This window comes from Onychomys torridus, chromosome 14, assembly GCF_903995425.1.
Source record: "Onychomys torridus chromosome 14, mOncTor1.1, whole genome shotgun sequence".
NCBI classification, from domain to species: Eukaryota; Metazoa; Chordata; class Mammalia; order Rodentia; family Cricetidae; genus Onychomys; species Onychomys torridus.
The window spans coordinates 35,416,416-35,437,530 of NC_050456.1; the positions used below are offsets into that span (position 1 = coordinate 35,416,416).

At 35.7% G+C, this 21,115-nt stretch overlaps 1 protein-coding gene across 3 annotated transcripts in view; it reads right to left on the bottom strand.

Moving 5' to 3' along the window:
• Mdga2 (MAM domain containing glycosylphosphatidylinositol anchor 2) overlaps nucleotides 1–21,115 on the bottom strand; it is an 818,335-nt gene that overhangs the window by 388,584 nt on the left and 408,636 nt on the right. For all 3 annotated transcript variants that reach the window (XR_004946565.1, XR_004946564.1, XM_036206646.1), the window contains exon 3: nucleotides 97–271. Coding sequence is in view for 1 of the 3 variants with exons in the window: in XM_036206646.1 (XP_036062539.1) it covers nucleotides 97–271 (175 nt within the window). In the remaining 2 variants the exon portion in view is untranslated. The remainder of the gene's footprint in view (nucleotides 1–96; nucleotides 272–21,115) is intronic.

A 21,115-nucleotide genomic window follows, 5' to 3' on the forward strand; every position in this document is an offset into this window, starting at 1 on the left:
TCCATTTACAACTAAAGAAACTGTTTATTTTCAGAAAACCATGGTTAAGCCTAGAAGCAAATCAGACGGAACATTATTTGACTGAAGTTTACTTACAGTATACATCCACTCGGATCGACTTTATTGCTGGGGACCCCAAGCCATTCTCTGCTTTACAGTAATAGCGGCCACCTTGGTGTCTCTGAATGTTGGTAATCCTCAATGTCTCATTGAAGACACTTGAGTCTTGGAATCTGTCAGAGGCACTTCCTGCTGTTTTCGTCCACCTGATCTGAGCAAGCATCAACAAAGATTGTTACTTTAGGTTGGTTTTCCACAGACCATCACACAGAAGTTTTTCATGTGAAGAACTGGCTTTCAGAGCCACCATGCTGCCTTTCTGTCACATTAGTGGGAAATTAAAATATATGTCCCCAACTGAGCTACAAAGTTGCAAGTGCTAATGTTGTCACCATAGACTGTAAATCACTTAGAATCAAGTACATGGAATTTATCAATAGTCTAATCAGGTTGCAGGCAATACATAGTAGACACATGACTCAGTCTCTGTGTCTACTGAACATTTCAAATTTGCTTATATATTTCTGAACTTTGTAAGACACTTTTTTTTTGTTATTTGGACTAAAGAAGTTCTCATTTCTTTTGGGACATGCTTAATTATTTTATTTAAAATTTTCTCTTTGGTTTAGATAATGTAGGCATATTACCATAATGGCTTATTGAGATTATGTATAATTTTACGCACCTGTTTGTTAAAAGAGATTTTTGTTTTATTTAATGGCTTTGCTTTAATAGGGCTACAAATGATTCGTTACTCTGAAAATTGGAATTCACTTTACATCAATAATTATTTTCCAAAATGTGTAAACTTTTTCAAAGAGTGTAGTCCTATCAGACTGTCAAAACAATTTGAATGTCTAAAATTGTCCATTATAAACAATACCATTCTTTTAAACACAGCTGTGTCCAATAGATTCTGTGTTTGCTAGCAATAACTACTGGTATTCAACTTAAATTTTGTGTGTTGTCATATGTAAAACCTGAATAAAAGCCACATGCTGATATTGTATAGTGCTACAAGATAGAAAATGAAAACTGTTTGCCTCACCCATGTATTTTAAAGGAATTTATTTAGCGTTTGGAAACAACTAATGGAAATATTTTACTTAAATATCTATAATGTTTGAAAGGTGTGTTGAAATATGGAGAAACTGAAGTAGGAATTTTCAAACTTGAATTTTATAATACAATCCTTAGCAATATTACTTTTACACACTATATTCTAAAATCATACTATAATGACATTAAGCTGTCTTTAAAAAGATTTTCACAACATAAAATAGCAGGTTGAATATAATCATATTTCTTCTGCAATATAAAAGCAACAAAAATGTTACCTAGAGATTACTAAACTAAAAGAAATAGTGAATATTTGTTCAAATCTTGGTATGTGTATGGAAAACAACAGGAAGTAAGTGTAAAATTCATAGCCAACCAGTTTATTAATTATCTTATCTGTAAAGGCTGTAATGATGGCGATTTTTGCACTAAAAAGTCTAGGATTCTATTTTCATTTACATTTTAATATCTATAGGTAAAGTAATAAGGATTTTTACTTTATTTAAAAAATAAATTGTTGTCTTTAGTATAATATACACTGAAATCCTAGTTACTAAACAGCAATTTTTACAAATGCGTCAATATAATGTTTAAAGCCAATTCAGAAAACTAAGTGTATTAGAATATAAAAAGTGTGATTTAAAAGAGTTATAGAAATAAGACAAAATGGCTGCCTACAGAATGGGCAAAGATCTTCACCAAACTCATATTTGACAGAGGGCTGATCTCCAAAATATATAAATAATTTGAGAAACTACACATCAAAATACCAAACAAGCCAATCAAAAATGAGCTCCAGAGCTAAACAGAGAATTCTCAAATGGCCAAAAGACATTTCAGGAATTGCTCAACATCCTTAGTCATCAGGGAAATGCAAATCAAAATGACTTTGAGGTATCATATTACACCTGTCAGAATGTCTAAGATCAAAAATACTGACAACAGTTTATGTTGGAGAGGATGCTGAGCAAGGGGAACACTCCTCCACTCTTGGTGGGAGTGCAAACTTGTACAGCCACTTTGGAAATCAGTATGGTGGTTTCTCAGAAAACTAGGAATCAATCTTCCTCAAGAGCCAGCTATATCACTCTAGGGCATATACCCAAGGAATGCTCAGCCATACCACAAGGACACATGCTCTATTATGTTCATAGCAGCATTTTTTGTAATAGCCAGAACCTGTAAACAGCCTAGATGCCCCTCAACCAAAGAATGGATAAAGAAAGTATGGTACATATACACAATGGATTACTACTCAGCAGTAAAAAACAAATGACATCATGAAATTTGCAGGCAATGAATGGAACTAGGAAATATCCTGAATAAGGTAACCCAGACTCAGAAGGACAAACTTGGTATGTACTCACTCATAGGTGGATACTAATTGTAAAGCAAAGGATAACCAGGAAACAATCCACAGCTCCAGAAAAGCTAACTAATAAGGAGGACTCAAAAAGAGAATGCATGGATCACCTTGGGAAGGGGAAATAGGTAAGATCTCCATGAGCAAAATGGGATTGTGGGGAGGGCAATGGGAGTTAGGGGATGGGGGATGAGAACATAAGGGAATGGGATGGTCAAGCTGAAACAGGGATGGAGTGGGAGAACAATGAAAGAGACATCATGATAGAGGGAGACATCATGGGAATAGGGAGAAACTGGATGCTAGGGAAATTCCCACAAATCCACAAGGATGATCCCAGCTTAGACCACTAGCAATAGTGGAGAGGGTGCCTGAGCTAGCTTACCCTGGCAATCAGATTGGTGAATTTCCTGTTATCATAGAGCCTTCATCCAGTAACTGATGGAGGCAGATGCAGAGATCCACAGCCAAGCACGAGGCCAAGCTGCAGGAGTCCAGTCAAAGAGAGAGCAGAGGAATTTTATGAGCAAGTGACATCAAGATCATAATGGGAAAACCTACAGAGACAATGGAACCAATCTAGTGGGAACTCATGAACTTTAGACCAAGAGCAGTGGAGCCTCCATGAGGCTGGACTAGGCCCTCTTCATAAGCAAGACAGTTGTGTAGCTTGATTTGCTTAATGGACCCCCTAGCAGTAGGATCATGATCCATCCCTGGTGCATGAGCTGGCTTTTTGGAACCCACTACCTATAGTGAGATACCTTACACAGTCTTGATGCAGGAGTAGGGGCTTGGACTACTGTACAAGGCTCTGCAAACTCCCCAATGTGAGGTCTTACCTTGTCAAAGGAGGGAAACAGGGGGGGGGGAGTGGGGGGGAGGGAAGGGATGTGAGGAAAACTGGAAGGGCGGGAGGAGAGAAGAGAGAGGGATCTGTGGTTTGTATGTAAAATGAACAAAAAATTCCTTAATAAAAACAATAAAGAATTGAATGTAAGAAAGAGTTATAGATATGATCTAAGTCTTTCAAATTTGTAAAATTATGCTGTTAATATACATAATTTCATTGGATAAAATTATTTTGGTACCACAGTGATTCAACAGAGGAGGAGAAGTATGTGTGAGAGAGTGGGAGAGGAAAAGAGGGAGAACAGGAGAGAGGCAATCTTGAGACACAGACACTAGCATCAGATATTTGGTCACAGCAAAACCTGACATGTTTTAAAGTTGTTGAGGACCCCAGATTATTTTGTTCACTCTAGTTTTATCCATTTCTTTGTTTAATTATTTGTGTTTATTCTTTTAAAGTTAATTTTTAATTGAAATAAAATTGTATCACCCCCTTTTCTCCCCTCAGCTCCTCCCAAATATCATCCCAACAACCCCTCCCATGTTCTCCCTACTCTCAAGTTGATAGGTTATTTTTCCTCTGATTATTATTGCTACATAGATAAATAGATAGATAGATAGATAGATAGATAGATATACATACACATACATACATACATACATGCATGTGTGCATGTATATGTGTGTGTGTGTGTGTGTGTGTGTGTGTGTGTGTGTGTGTGTGTGCGCGATGCAGATTAAAACAACTTTGGGTTTTCATCTCACCCTAGGCAGAATGACGAAGATCAACAAAACTACTGTCAACAAATGCTAGTGAAGTTGTAGAGAAAGAGGAACCTCATTCACTTTGGTAGGGATGCACATTGGTGCGGCCACTCTTGCAACAAGTGTGGAGGATTCTCTAGAAACTAAAAATGAATCTACTACATGGCACACACATTGACATATGCCCAAAGGACACAATGTGCTCCTTTCTGAAATGGAAACAACCTAAATGTCCTTCAATAGGTGAATGCATAATAAAAATGTGGTAAATATATACAATGAAATACTTTTCAACTGTAATTATTTATCCATTCATTTTTTAAAAAATAAAAACAGGTGACATTAATCCATAGATTCCTTATTTTAAGTATACTGTTAAAGCCATGCCGTGTTCACATAAGTATGGCTTTTAACTAGAAAACTATATTTTCCAAAACAAATAAGAGTGACAGAGTTTACAAGGCTGTGACTCTCTTTCATGTCTGGTTTAGAGGAACCAAGTCAGGCAGAATCTCATATCAGCTTCTACATATGATCTAATGGAGATGTTTTCTTTTTTTGCAATTATACAAAGAAAACCTGAATCCACACTGATATTTAGTCAGAAAGGCATGACTATTCAATAGCCTTTCCAGAGAATCATTTATCTTCTACACTAAAACTCCACAAGTGGTAGTTTTTCAGCATTTTTGCTCAGTATAATCTAAAACCACACCAAAAGTCTCTCCATAGTCTATTATCTGAAGACCCATCAGTCAGTTTTTCTCCTTGAATGGATCTTTTATTCTGCATTATTTTGTACCATTGTACATTAGTCATTTGGGAAATATCCACTGAGCTGCTAAGTTCTAAAAAAAAGTTACCAGTACCAAATTTCACCATTATATGATACAATGGAAATCACATGTAATAATTCCATCACTAGTCTCCTCATTAGAGCTTTAAATGTTGGAAAGTCATTATATTGTCTTTCTCAAATTGTATTTTTTTCTATTAAGACCATGTCTTTATCATCAGTAAGATATGTAAATTCTCTCGAGGGTAATAGGGCATGGTCATTTAATTCATTAAAAAAATAACTTTAGAAAACACATAAGTCTGCATCACTACAATTTTAATAAGTAACCCTTTTAAGTAAAATACTCAAAAAACAAAAAGTGGCTAGTTCATCACAAAACACAACCCCATGAATCTTTTCCCTGAGAGTACTGCCCAGTTTTAGCAAGCAACAAAATTTTTTAAAAAATATTTTCTGTTTTGTCACTCATAGCATTAAAATATTGAAGCTTCAGAAAGTTAACCTTGTTCATTTTTATGGCTTTACCAGAGAAATATTTTAACACATTATAATTTTGTGCTAAAGCATGTGGCTTTAGGGAAAAAGAAGTTGGTAGTAAGCTGACATCACTGCTTTACTTTTGCTTGAGTGACATCTGCTCACCCCTCAGTTGCTTTACACCATCCCTGCAAATGTTATACAGCAACAAAAATGTCATTTTTTTCCCTCATAATCACTTTAAGGATCACAAGCCACCCCCAGAGAGATTTGTAGCCATCACCTTGAACACACTTTTTGTTAAGAGTACAGAAACAGTCACACAAAAGAAGATGTAGAAAATCGCACTGGTGGCATTTTTAAGAAAAAGGAAGGATGGTTTACAAAAGAGCATGGAAGCAATGGAATGTGTATGGACAGGGTGGAAACAGGGGTTTCTATAAATGGCCTCTTACGCTAAGATACATTCCAGGTGCACCAGAGACTTAACTGTGCAAAACTGTTGTCTTGACAGTCCCTAAAACCAATGATAGAAATTACTGTGATGCCATAGTGAGCAAGATTTCAAATCTACGCCTTCCAAATCTAAAAATAGTAACTATGAGCTAAGTCCTCTCCATATATGTTATGGTTGTCAGATTGGTGTTCCTGTGAGATGCCTAATAGTGGAAGTGGGAGTGTCTGTGACTCTTGCCTGCTCTTGGGACCATTTTCCCCCTACTGTCTTGTCTTGCTCAGCCTTAACAATAAAGCATGTACCTCGTCTTATTGTAACTTGTGTATGTTCTGTGTTTGATGTCCCTGGGAGGCCTACTCTATTCTGAAGGGAAATGGAAGAGGAGTGGATCTGGGGGAGAGGGCATGGTGGGATGGGAGGAGAGGAGGGAGGGAAAATTGTAGTTAGGATGTAATATATCAGATAATAATAAATAAATAAAAAGGAAGGAAAGAACGAACAAACGAATGAATGAAAGAATGAAGGAAGGAAGGGAGGAGAGACTGGTGCTGAGAAAGTGGCTGTGATTATTGAAGAAATTACACTATTTGAAATCTCCTGCTCTATATTGCGTCACTAGGAGTGGTGTTAAGGGGACAATATCTTGCCTATTAAAAAGCTCATTATGTAAAAAATCCAAATTCATGTGAAGAGAGAAAGTCTAACTGATACTGATAATGTTATTAAAGGGTTTCTTGATTGAAAACAACCACAGAAGGGAGTGTATGTATCCAAGGGTCATTTGTTTAAAGCACACTGACACTGACCCCAATGTGGTCCCAGGGGTCAGCCTCCATCTTGAGCTAGCAGCAAACTGTGCAGCATCATTCATACGGTACTGGGTTTAGAGTTCTGAAGGAAGCAAGAGCAAGGCGGGTGGTGGAAGCTTCTGCCAAGGTTGCAAAGGGCAATGAAGCCAGAGCATGTTAGCGAAAGTGAGGGTCTCTGAAAGAGCGCTGCCAGGCCAATGTGTGAAGCTGTGAATTAGAACTTAAGTTGTCAGGAGGCCATGGTGTTAAAGATACTGGAAGCATGTCATATTCATGAAGGTAATCTACATGCATTGAGTGGACCTGGATCAAGGGAGAGGCTCTGTGTGGTGGAGGTGTCAGAGATAGAGAAGCAGGGCTGCCTGATGCTTTTGGAGCACAGGTAATTCAATCATGATCACCAGGTAGAGGATTGGGGTTTGCAAGATTTGAAATGTAATGTATGAGAGAAGAATAAGGAAAAGAAAAAGGAGTAATTCAATGAATATATCAATCATTTCATTCATGTAGATCAGAATATATAATAAAGAATGTCAAAACATATGGGTAGCATTCAATTATATACATCATATTTAGATACATATCATATTTATAGTATAGCAAGTGAATAAGAAGAGCAAGATCAGAAAATTGGAGTTTAGAAAGAAAACATAAATGAATATGATGTAGGTCAAAAAATTTAGAATTTTCATTTCAAAAATATTCATAAAAAAAAGAGGAAATAGTTTATCTCCCAGTCAGAAACAATGGGAAGCCAGCAAGGCTGCAAGAATAAAATGACAAAAATTCCTTTCAGAAAATTTCATGAATGATGTAATAGACACAAATATTCTTACTTTGACTTAGTAACTGTCCAACTACAACTTACTTTACTCTTCTATTTCCATAAGAAGAAATAAAACAAACTTCCTGCCTAGATACAAAAGGGCTGAGAAAATAGGTCATTGTTTGCTTAGTATGCATCACATGAATGTGTGTGCTTGTTTGTGAACACACACACACACACACACACACACATACTCATACACACTCATACACAGGTTAATGCTCATGAGAGCTAAAAGTGAATCAAATGTAATTTGACAATCAAAATATAAAACAAAAAATCAAATATTCTGTGAAAATAATATATATTTGTATATAATTAGACAACTAAGCACGTTAAAGATAGTACAAATTTCTTCTTTTGGTAATTAAAACAACTGAATGCCCATTTTCACTTGCTTAACTGTAAACAGACAATGCTTTTGCTAAAACCTAATTTAAAAGGCCTCCTGAACTGGCCTGAAGGCATCCTCCCTGAGAACTAGCAACTTTTCAGCTTGAGATGCACTCTTAAAAGTGTAGGTGGATGATCACCTGAGCAATGATATGTTGAAATGGAAAGCCATGCACTGACTAAAATCTCTAGGTTTGATAGCTATGGGAGAAGCAGACAGATAAAAGTAAGAAATGAGGGGCTCAGATAAAATTTAAGTTCATTCCTTCTACCTGGAAATAAAATTCCTAACACTTTGATGTCTTAGCTTTTACCAGACTTTGTGTACAGGTATCTTGGCTTGTCCACTTCTCACATAATCTGGTAAGTCCTAAAAAACTGAGAATATTAGACCTTTCTACTACTCAGGATTATTTCCTTAAAGTATTTATTGTTTAAAAATGTAGATGATGTAAAGGGAAAGTTTCCCTGTAAATTTGGTTCACCTTTAGTGCTGCTATATAACTTCCTTGAATCTGATAATTGGAGATTCTATTTTTCTTTAAAAAGATTTTTAAAAATAATTTTCTGTGCATTTTGAGATTATAATATAATAACATAATTTCCACCTTCCCTTCCCTCCCTCCAAATTCCCCTTGTACCCTGTTGCTCCCTTTCAAATTCATGGCTTATTATTTTCTTTTTTCTTTTTTGGTTTTTCGAGACAGAGTTTCTCTGTGTAGCTTTGTGCCTTTCCTGGATTTCGCTTTGTAGACCAGGCTGGCCTTAAACTCACAGAGATCCACGTGGCTCTGCTTCCCAAGTGCTGGATTAAAGGCATGGGCCACTCACCACTGCCCGGCTATTATTTTCTTTGATTGACGGATGTAATAGAAATATATATATATATACATATATATAAAGTATATATGTAATTTGCTAGACTGTATTTAATAATTGGAAGATATATCTTGTCATTATATGCAATGTTTTAGATGCCATATTTATATATATACAATTATATATGTATATTATATCACATACACCATATATATCATAATAATTAAAGGTTGGAGACCAGTACTGGAAATGAAGTCATGGATAAAATGGACAGAGATAAATGCAAACCAAATCATTCATCTTTAACACTTAAAGAGAGAGAAAAGCACTATTGTTACTAGTGATTCAGTAAAATAAAGATCAGGACAGGCACTGAGCAAAATTTTCAAACAAATGAATGCAAGTAATGCAGTTTCAGTGAGAAATTCCAACAGTTTCTTCGGGGACTAAGAAAGTCAGTAACACAAGGAAAATAGTGAGGAAATCAGCAAATATAATGAACAAGTAACTTATAAGTATATAAAATATTCCACCCATAGAATAATAGACTTTTTCTTATGCTTTTCAATATTTTGCAAATGGATGATATAACTGGCACCCAACTAAATCCTAATTAATTTTTAAAAGTAGAGGTAGTGTGATGGTATTGTGTTTCCCAATATATTTTGCAGTCTAATAAACTTATCTGGGGTCTGAGAACAGGATTGCCACAATATTAAACATGAGGATAGGCAGTGGTAGCACATGCCTTTAATCCTCCCATTTCAGAGACAGAAATACCTCTAGATCTCTGAGTTCAAGACCACATTAGAAACAGCCAAGCATGGTGACACACACCTTTTAATCCCAGAAATCCAGGCTTTAATCCCAGGGAGTGATGGTAGAAACTAGAAAGATTATATAAGGCGTGAAGACCAGAAACTAACAGCATTTGGCTTTTTAAGCATTCAGGCTTTGGAGCAGCACAGTTCAGCTGAGATTCATTCTGGATGAGGACTGAGAAGCTTTCAGTCTAAGGAAACAAGACCAACTGAGGAACTGGCGAGGTGAGGTTGCTGTGGCCTATTCTGTCTCTCTGATCTTCCAGAATTCACCCCAATAACTGGCCTCAGGTTTGATTTTATTAATAAGACTCTTTGATATTCATGTTACAAGATAGTACAGATAACTGAATTTAATTCATTGTAGTTATAAATAAGCTTAAAAGGGTCACTAGTACATGGAGAAACAACCATTGTTTAAAGACAAAATTTGGAAAGAAAGTCCTTATGGTGAAATCAAGGGATAAAAAGCTATTTCTGGATATGAACTTATTGCTGCAGATTATGTAGTCTATAGAGGAAAATATAAAATCAACAACCATCTGTGCGAAGGAATGAATGAACGAGCAAACAGCACTTCTGTAATTGTGTTTGCTGGGCTCTAAACTACTGAGTGTTCAAAAATACAAATAGAACTGATTCTTACTTTCAACATTTTCCTGGAGTTTCTTTTATGATAGGATGGTAGCCTTGCAGGTAAACTGGACATAAAGTCCATGAACAAGGCTTCATAAGTAATTCAGTACTGGATCACTAGAACTTAAATAATATATACAAATTTATTGAACAGAACTATACTACTTGAGTTAAAATTCAGGTTTTTGTGTCTTAGGAAGTTAAGAAGCAGGCTAGCTATAAATAAATCAGATACACTGTCAGTTACTTATACAAGGGGAAAGATGGTCTATGCTAGTTAACAGAAATCTAATGTGAAGCTGATGCTCACTTAATGCTCACTTAATGGTCCTGTGACATTAAGTAATTGGGAACTTAGGTTGGTGGGCACATTCCACTTGTTGAGTTGTTAGTGTTCAAGTCCCAGAACAGCAGCTAAGGAAAGAGGAAGATCTGACACCTGCTAGTAACCTTTTTCAAATTCTGAGAAGCTGCCTACAGCATAATTGAATTGAAATGTTTACCTACAAGAAAGTTTAGAAAATGAACAATTCTCTGAAAACATAATCTACTATTAAAATCTGATGGTTCCATGGCTTCTAAAAAACAAGAAATGACTGTTTGAAACAATTACTAATTCCATATGGGATACAGCAAATATCCGGTTTTCAGATATATTAATTATTCAATTTTCTTGTATTTAAATCCTGTTAACAACAACACAAGATGAACTTCCCATAAACAATAAGAAGAGAAAAAGGAAGGCACTAGATTTAGGAAATACTTTTTTGTGTATTTTTTTTTTAACCTAAGCTGAAGAAAAGAGAGGAGATCTGCTTAGGGTCCAGACCACAAAACTTCTCTAAGGGCAAATGGTTCCTAACAGAATATTCTGGTTTTTTTCTTTTTGTTTGTTTGTTTGTTTGTTTGTTTTTGATATCACAACATCACTGAAACATCATTGCTTTACATACCTTTAAATAATCTTAGGAAAGCACTCAAAACCATAAAACACAGATAGAAGCTCTTGTTTTTTTACTTTAATAAGCATATTACAGAGACGCTACACAGTTTGAACTGAGAATTCAGGATTTCTGTGACCGAGGTTCCATCCTTTCACTGATGCCCAGTAAATGACAGCCTTTTGACTAGAATTATTTTCTATTAGTTGCCATTGAATAAATCCAAATATACTCAGGACAGTCTACAGAGAGGAAGCTGAGCTTGCCTGAACATTGTTTGGACTCTGAAAGAACATCCTGTAGCAGAAGAAAAAAGACCAGAAAAGAGATAAGGTAAACATCATCCGAGCTGCCATAATTATCAGGAAATTTGGGTACCAGAGTCAGGAGAAGCTGAACCTGAAAGTCCACTCACTTACAGAGCATCAGCCTGAAAGAGTATAAAGGAATATCCACAGTAGCAAATATGAACAGACTCTGTTCATTAGAGCTTTGAAAATAAAGGTTATCCTCATCTCTTGTGCTGATATCAGGGAAAATTACACAGAGATAGGTTCTCTATGAATTATTTAGTACAATAAACAGAATCCTGGATGGCATAAGACTCTAGATAATACAGGTTAAATTTTTAATAAATTGTATCAGCCTGCAGTAAATTATGGCACCATGACACTTGCTTCTAATTCTGCTTTTATAGGAAGAACTACAGTTTTCTGACAAGGTGATGAAAATTTAACCTGAAAGTTTCTATGTACAATGAATAAAGTGCTGGGCTTTTTTTTTTTTTTTCTACAACCAGATTGCTAGGGATCATGGTTGCTACTATGATTATATATACTGCTACTACAAATGATACATGGGTTTGAGACATTTTAAACATGAGTGTCTATATCACACACACATACACACATATGTATACTCTTGCCCACACACACTCATATCCACATTCTCACATAGAGACTCTCTCTCTCTCTCTCTTTCACACACACACACTCATATACAATTCTCACATAGGGACACATAAACACACACTCTTACACACACACACACACACACACACGTGTGTGTGTGTGTGTGTGTGTGTGTGTGTGTGCGTGCGTGCGCGCACACAGATTGAAAATAAATTGACACAGTGAAGACACGATTATTCCTAAACTAGATAAGTCCTAAAGCAGAAAGCACTATTTTTTTTAGTTTTTAAAACTGATCAACATATATAACTCATAAATGTGCATAACTATTCTATACATCCTTTCTTTGGGGTTAAACTTAGAAATTTGTCCACCTCTTCTATGTATAATTAATGGTATATGCCATAGAAACTTAGTGCTTATAGATTAATGACATAAGCTTTTTTTCTTAATATGTGTTAATTTAGACTGTTCTTTGACAATTTCATGCATGAATATAACGAATCTTGCTTCCTCATGCTCCCATCTTCTACTATTCCTCTCCCATCCTTGACATGCCCTTCCCCCACAGGTCCTTTTCCTACATTCATGTATTTTTTCTTTGAGATCTATGATTTTAACTAAGAGAATCTGTAGGGAAATGGTTTAGGACTATGGAGCTTGGTGAACTCCCTGAAAACAATGACTGTTCCTTCCCCAGAATCCATCAGCTACTAGTTCAGTAGTGTGAGATAGGGCCCATAAACTCCTTCCTGATCTATGATTGGTCATTGATAGGCCATTCTTGTGCAGATCAAGTAAAGGTAACTGCACTTGCTATGAGACCATGTTTACAAGGGCTGTGCCATGCCTTGAATACAGTGTTTAGTGGTCCCGTTGTGGAACATTATTTTAAGATGTGTTGCATTTATTTATGCTGTGGAATATTTATTTTAGTGATCCAAATATGTGCTGCATTCTTTTATGTTGCATTTGTTTAACTCTGAAGCTGTGTTACTTTGCCCTATCTAAATCACCTGTTTGGCTTAATAAAGAGGTGAACAGCAAATAGCAAGGCAGAAGAAAGGATAGGCGGGGCTGGCAGGCAGAGAGAATAAATAGGAGGAGAAATCTTGGAGGAAAGATCAAGGAGCTAGAAAAGAAGAGGCCAGCCACACAGCCACACAGCCACACAGCCACACAGCCAGATACAGAATAAGAAGGGAAGAAAAGATATATAGAAACAGAGAAAGATAAAACCCCACAGACAAAAGGTCAGGATAATTTAAGAAAAGCTAGCAAGAGACAAGCCAAGCTAAGACTGGGCATTTATAAGTAATTCAAGAATTAAGTCTCCAAGTGTGAATATTTGGGAGCTGGGTGGTTGGCCCTCCAAAGAGCTAAAAGAGCCCAAAGAGTCAAAAACAACCAACTACACAGCCCTTTTTTTTTCCAATCTCCCAGCTCTTGCATCCTTTCCACGCCCTCTTCCTCTGCATTACCTGAGCCTTAGAGTGTCCTGTTTAGAGATATGTGTGGTGGTATTGTGTTCCCCAAAATATTTTGCACACTAATAAACTTATCTGGGGTCAAAGAACAGAACAGCCACTAGATACAGAGGCCAGAAAATGGTGGCACTCACACCTTTAATCCTAGCATTCCAGAGGAATAAATCCCTCTAGATCTCTGTGAGTTCAAGGCCACATAGGAAACAGCTAGGCATGGTCACACACACCTTTAATCCCAAGAAGTGATCCTTTAATCCCAGGGAGTGATGGCAGAAAGCAGAAAGATATATAAGGCATGAAGACCAGAAACTAGAAGCTTTTGGCTGGTTAAGCTTTCAAGCTTTTGAGCAGTGCAGTTCAGCTGAGATTCATTCTGGATGAGGACACAGAGGCTTCCAGTCTGAGGAAACAGAATCAGCTGAGGAATTGGTGAGGGGAGGTAGCTGTGGCTTGTTCTGCTTCTCTGATCTTCCAGCATTTACCCCAATAACTGGCCTCTGGTTTGATTTTATTAATAAGACCTTCTAACAATTTGTGCTATAGGTATGCATGGTGTATTCCACTAAAACCAGGAGTAAGACAAAAAAAGGCATCTACTCTCTTCATTCTGTTCAACGCAGAGATTGAAGTCATTGGTAGAGGAATGAGCCAAGAGAAGGAGATAAAAGGGAAACAGGTATGAAAGGAAGAAGCCAAAGTCTCCTTATTTGAAGATAGTGCTTTCTATACATAAAAGACTCAAAAGATTCTTACCATAAGACTTCTAAAACTGATAAACAGTTTCTGCAAAATCGAAGAATACAAAACCAAGTAGCTTCCTTTATATCAATGACAAACATACTGAGAAAGAGATTGGTGAAAAATCTCATTCACAGTTGCTAAATAAGTACTTAAAATACTTTAATAAAAACCTATCTGATTAAGTGAAAAACCTGTTTAGCAAAATCATTAAAACACTAAAAGGAGAAACAGAGGAAGACACTAAAAAATGTAAAGACCTTCCATGATCATAGATGGACACAATTAGTATTGTAAAAATGACCATTCTACTAAAGAGAATTACAAATCTAAAGCAGTTTCGATCAAAATTGCAGCTTCATGTTTCACAGAAACAAAGAAAACACAAAAATTCACATGGAAACATGAAAGACCCTATGTGCTGGAGGGATTACAATGCATTGACTCAAGTTACACTGCAGAGCCATAGTTATAAAAATGGCATAATACTGATTAAGACAGTACATCCAGATAAAAGTCAGCACAACTACAGGGCCTGACTTTTGACAAAGAGTCCTAACATGCACACTAGAGGAGAGACAATATCTCCAACAAATGATGCTGGGAAAGCTAGATAAATAGACATGGAAGAATGGAATTAGATCCTTTTCTTTACTGTGCACAAAAATCAACCGTAAATAGACCAAGGTCCTTAGCAAAAAACCTGAAACTCTGAAACTGCTAGAAGAAAAATAAGGAATACACTAAAAGATACAGGTGTTAGGTTAGGGCTTTCTAAATAGGATTCCATTTGCTCAGTAAATAAGGTCAACACTTGACAAATGGGACTTCATGAAGTTAAACTTTTTCTGTACAGCAAAGGACACTATCAATCAAATAAAGAGGCAGTCTACATAATGGGAGAAAACAATTGCCAACATAAATTTGCAACAGACATATGGCAGAGAATTAATACCTAGAATATAAAAAAGCTCAATAAACTATTCATAAAAAACAAACAACCCAATCAAAAACCTGCATAGAGAATATCAAACAAAGAAATATTAATTACTATTGGCCACTTTGAGAGGTATTCAACATCTTCATCAGGGAAATGCAAGTTAAAACTACTCTGAGATTCCTTGTGACCCCTGTAAGAATGGTTATTATAAAGATATCAATGACAGTAAGTTCAGGAACTCTTAGACACTTTTGATAGTAGTGTAGACTGATGTGATCCCTATAGAAATCATTTGGAGGATTGTTGCAAAGCTAAAGCTGGAATTAACATACTACTCAGCTGTACCAGTGTAGGACATATGCCTAAAGGACTCTATATTTTACTACAGGACACTCAACTACGATCATACCTACCCTATTCCCAATACCTAGGAAATAGCGTCAACCTAGATATCCATCCACAGATGAATGGATAATGAAAATGAAATATATTTTGAACAAGAGTAGATGATATTAGGGAAAATAACGAAAGGCAAATTTTGTATACCAATTTATAAATTGCTATTGAATTTAAAAATAGGAGCATTTTAGATTGGATTAAAATAAACACAAATAAGTGGAAAACAGTGAATTCATGTAGAAAAAGTATCCAAAACAACAAACAATTTTTGAAAAAGAAATGATGATAAGTATATAAAATATATCTCAAGACATATGTATATAAATAATAGTAACACACATCTGTGTATATATATATATATATATATATATATATATATATATATGTGTGTGTGTGTGTGTGTGTGTGTTGCAAAAAGAATGCAAACATAATTGCAATATTCCACTTGAGTTTTATCAGAGACTCATTTTTAACAAATTGTTCCATATCATTAGACAAATAGAGACAAAATGAAAATGTTCTTTTTTTTTCTCTTGCAAATGAAATGGAAATTTTTAAGCTGCTTCCCTCTTGGCCTCTCTTGGTGGGTTCTACTTCTTTAGTGACCTCTCTCTGCCCCAGTGTCTTGTTGTGTGACCCTTCTTTATATCACACACTTTCTCAGTTATCCTCCAAAGCACCTTTAAACACTTTTGTGCAAGGATGATTCAAAATAACTACTATAGTTCAGACCTCTTGTTTGAACCCCAGATTTTTATCTATCAGCTTCTTATCTTGGATCTGAACTACAACACATCTAACAGGAACATGTGATCTATCCTCCAAGTTGGTCTTCACATCTTTCCCATCTCTCGCATTATTGGCAATGACATTGTTCTATAAATTCAATTTAAAACTCTCTAGGCCAGGCCACCTTGAGGAAAAAGAGGATTTAAATAAAACCACAAAGTCATATTGCTGATCTTTGTTAAAATACAATAAAATTTAAAAAAAGACAAGGAGATAAAATAAGGGTTCTGGAGATACAGTTCACTTGTAGACACTTGCTTAGCATGCATGGAACCCTAGGTTTAATTCGTAGCTACTCCACACTGCTCCTCAAAAAACCAAACCAAACAACTAGTTACATGATAGACTTAATTTGCTTGTTTGCTTGCCTGTTTGTCCATTTGTTTGTGTTTTTGAGATATGGTTTCATGTACTTCAGGTTGACTTTAAACTCACTATGTATGCAGGGCTAGCCTTGAACTATTGATCCCACCCATTAGAGCTGAAATTACACATGTGTAAGATATCAAGCTCTTCTGATAGAATTTAAAATAGGATTTTATGAGTTATGAATTGGTAACATAGTCACTTATTTATTTCTCATATATTTCAGGAAAACAAGAGATCACACTTAGGTTCATTGATTCATGGTGGAGTCTTGGGACTCAGTTTAAAGTCACAGTTATGAGCATGTTCTGGAACAGTGAAAAGCCCCAAAGAATGTCAGCAAAGGGGAATAAAAGAGCAATGATTCACACTGGTTAAGTATAGTTCTACCAGCATGGAATTATGACAACTATTAGGATTGTTGTCTACCAAGGACAATTATTAGAGACCCAGTTCCACATCATTCACTAGTAATTAGTCATCCTATACCTCTCCTATGTCAAAATGTCAGTCTGTCAAGTGTAGTACAAGTGTTCAGCATAAAGGTATTATGGACATAAGCAATTTAGGCCCAAGGAGCCCCTCAGCAGTTAGTAAACGACAGAGATAGTCCTGAAGTTCAAATTTCTAGATGTCACTGAAAGTAAAACCTCACATAAGGTTCCTCTAAGTGTGGTATTGCGAGGATTTCAGCAGTAAGTACTTGACACACATGTATATCATGTTAACCATATTAAATAGGCATTCTCCAGAAATTCCTTAAGAATGAGTAGAAAGGACCTCTTTATGTTTTTACCTATTCTTACTTGGAGGTTTAAGAACAAATGCTATAGCCATGCTTCCGTAGTTCATGATAGGTGTTAGGCCAACTCCTAGGTAGAAGTCATAGGCTGTAGATAGATCCCCAGTAGTGCCCTAGAGGTGCATACCATTTGAACATAGCTAGACTTCTTGATAGCACTGCATCACATTTGTAATGTTCATTCTACTGTGTTTCTACATCTAGAAATCATCAGCCAAGTACAATTTTGCCATGAAAATTTAAGCACAATATAAGAAATATATTTTTAATTTTGAAGACTTTATAAACAGAAGGTAGGCACTGTACTCTAATGCAAAATAATGAAAGTAATACTCCTCAATAACTAACTAGAACTGCTCAAATAAATAAAGAGAACTGCATGAACTGGAAATGTTGAATTTAAGACACCTAAAAGATTTGAGTAACATCTCAGGAGAGAAAGAATAAACTACTAGTTGAAAAAAAAATCATTAAACTAAGACTTTAGTAGCCTTTAGTGGAAAACTCCCAGTTTAATCATCACTGTGTCATTTTTATGTAGGGCAAATGCTGTAACGACATACAGTATATTCCAAACACATTTTTAGTTGTGGTACTATGAGTAAATATGGGGGAAGGGTGGTATTAAACTTTTATTATATTGCTTCTTCTAGAACTTTAAAGGTTTTCTTGATTTAAACTAACACTTTTACTGTGATTAATCAATATTGATTTTTCCCTAAAATTTACAAATCAAGGACTGTTCATAAATGCCACAGCTGAATGGCATTCCATCTTCTTTTTATAGGTTTCTTCGGGGAATTTTTTCACCATCATTCTCAATCTTGTTGGAAGTGGAGCAGTGATTTCTTTAATGTCTTCTATAATAAATATAATCTAAATTAACAGTATTGCATACACTGCAGAGTATTAGAAAAGTAATAAAAAATAAATTGCTCTGTTCCATTCACACCACAACAGCAATCTATTGAAGCTTTATTTAATTCATTCATAAGGTAATCAAGTGAACTCCTTACATTTAAAGAGAAAAACAATGTAAACCCAGCACACTTATGTGATACTAGTAATATCATCAACACATAGAGATTTGAAATATTTTTTTAAATATGATAGTTTAGAGTAGTCTCAACAGGTAAACTTATTCAGGGTCGGCAAGTAAGTAATGCAATTACATTTCATGTATTCTAAAAGTAGTAATGCAATTACATTTCATGTATTCTAAAAGTTAATCTAAAATAGTATTCAAAAATTACAACTAATTGGCCAAAGAAAGATTTATTTTTTTTTCCACTTGAGTTATTGACTTTATTCTTTTTTTTTTTATTTTTTGAATAACCAAATTTATTTGGAAGCCAGAAAGTTTTCTTTTGGGTAAGTACATTTGGAATGTTACTATCTATTTATTTATTTATTTATTTATTTATTTATTTATCTATCTATCTATTTTTTTATTATATTTGTGTTTTAATTTTACATATCAGCCATGGGTTCCCCTGTCCTACCCCCTCCCGCCCCCACCCCCACCTTCCCTTCATCCCCTCCCTTCCATTCCCATCTCCTCCAGGGCCAAGACTCCCCTGGGGATTCATTTAAACCTGGTGGATTCAGTACAGGCAGGTCCAGTCCCCTCCTTCCAGGCTGAGCAAAGTGTCCCTGTGTAAGCCCAAGGTTCCAAACAGCCAGCTCATGCACTAAGGACAGGTCCCAGTCCCACAGCCTGGATGCCTCCCAAACAGTTCAAGCTATTCAATTGGATCATACCATCTCCTGTGGCCAGGGAATACATCATATACCACAACTACAAATAAATACCATAGCTTCAACTGCCCACGACAATGGATGTATTCAAAGATGACCATCACTACCTAAATATAATCAGGGAATTTGAATTCCAATTCAGTGATTTTAATGGGAGTAAATGAAACTTTATAATTTAGGAGGATTTGCAGGACTAAAGGGAAATGAAATTCTTCACAAAGTGCACACGTTCAACTTGTTCAACTAAACTGAAGCATTATTTGAAGCTGTGTGAGACAGAAAGAGGTGCCTCTACAGTATTCATAGAGACTTCAGTGTATTTTCACCTGAAAGCAAATTATCATAAAAGAACTTCAGCCAGTACTGAAATGATCAGTACATATTTTTCCAACAGTTTTTTGACAGGAGTATTTTCTTGAATATTTAATCACTTCAGCCAACTATTGCATATTTGTATCATTGGTAAAATTGTGTCTAATGAACAAATTAGTGTTCATATGTATAATTATTTGAACATGCAACTATAATATGTAATTACATGATTATAGGGTATAATGAAATGATTAAATTCATCATTATCTTATTGATTCTTAGCACAGTGCGGTATTTGTTAGAGACCTGAAAGACAAAGAATAAAGCTTCACTCAATTAGTTGTCCTTTGAATTGTTTATTTTAGCAACTTAATATTTTGAAGGAAATAATGGCATAAATCACGTTTCCACATGAGCACAGAACAATTTTGGCTCTACTAATATTACAGCATGCCCAAACACATATTAGTGATAGATTACCACACCTTGATTTAATCATTTAGTTTATTAGTTGGCACATTTATTATTCGTATGGGCTTGTTTTGAAAGGTGTTCTCTTTTGGAGACACTGTCTTGCTGAGTAGCAAAGGATGCCTCAAACTCAGGATCCCTCAGGCCTTGCCCAACCCAAGTGTAAGAATTACAGATCTGTGCTGCAGTGCTAGATTTACTTGTATGTTTTAGCTAGTGGACAGTTTAAAACATGGCTTGAAATGATCACAGGAATCGCAATGTCCACATCTTTAAAGAGGAGTGATTTGTTTTGTTTTTATCTTTTCTTGAAACATCATTGAATGATAATGTGAACAATTAATATCAATTTAGACACCATGGGGTTGATGACACAGATTTCTCTATTCTTCATAAATCTTTGATAAATGAATAGACTATAATACTGGCAAGCTTAGTATGGATAGTTTATTTAAAACAAAATAAAACCAGAGTGTAAGGTAAAGATTAGAGTCTTGACATTGTCTTTGGAGGGTCACAACCTTAAAATGAAGATGAAGGAGGAAGAGAATGAGAGACATCTTCTTCCTCAGAAAAGATAGATGTGAGAAAATGAGATAGGTGCTCATTGTTTCCTCGTGCAGAACTGCTGGGGAGGGTATGCAAAGAAGAATCTGTCTCTACTATAGTCCTTTGACATGATAAGTAAAATGAATTTATTTATCCACACCATTTCCTTTTTCCTATTTGTCCTAATGCATGTCAAAGAACAATGAACTCTCTCCATTTGTCTTACTACTGAGCTCCTATTTGATAAAGTGGGAATAAATTTCTGAAAGTCTAAAAACAATGTTCTTGGAAACCATGAACTTTTCCTGGTGATGCCAAAAGTTCAAGACTGAAAAAGAAAAGGAGAGAGAGAGAGACAGAGATAGAGAGAGAAACAGAGACAGAGAGAGACAGAGGCAGAGTGACAGAGAATGGGACAGAAAGTCCAATGTTTTATTTTGGTCTCAGATCAGGGCATAAAAGAGACAACTTCCCTGGGGGAAGGAGGAGATATTAGATTCATCACAGAAGTTATCC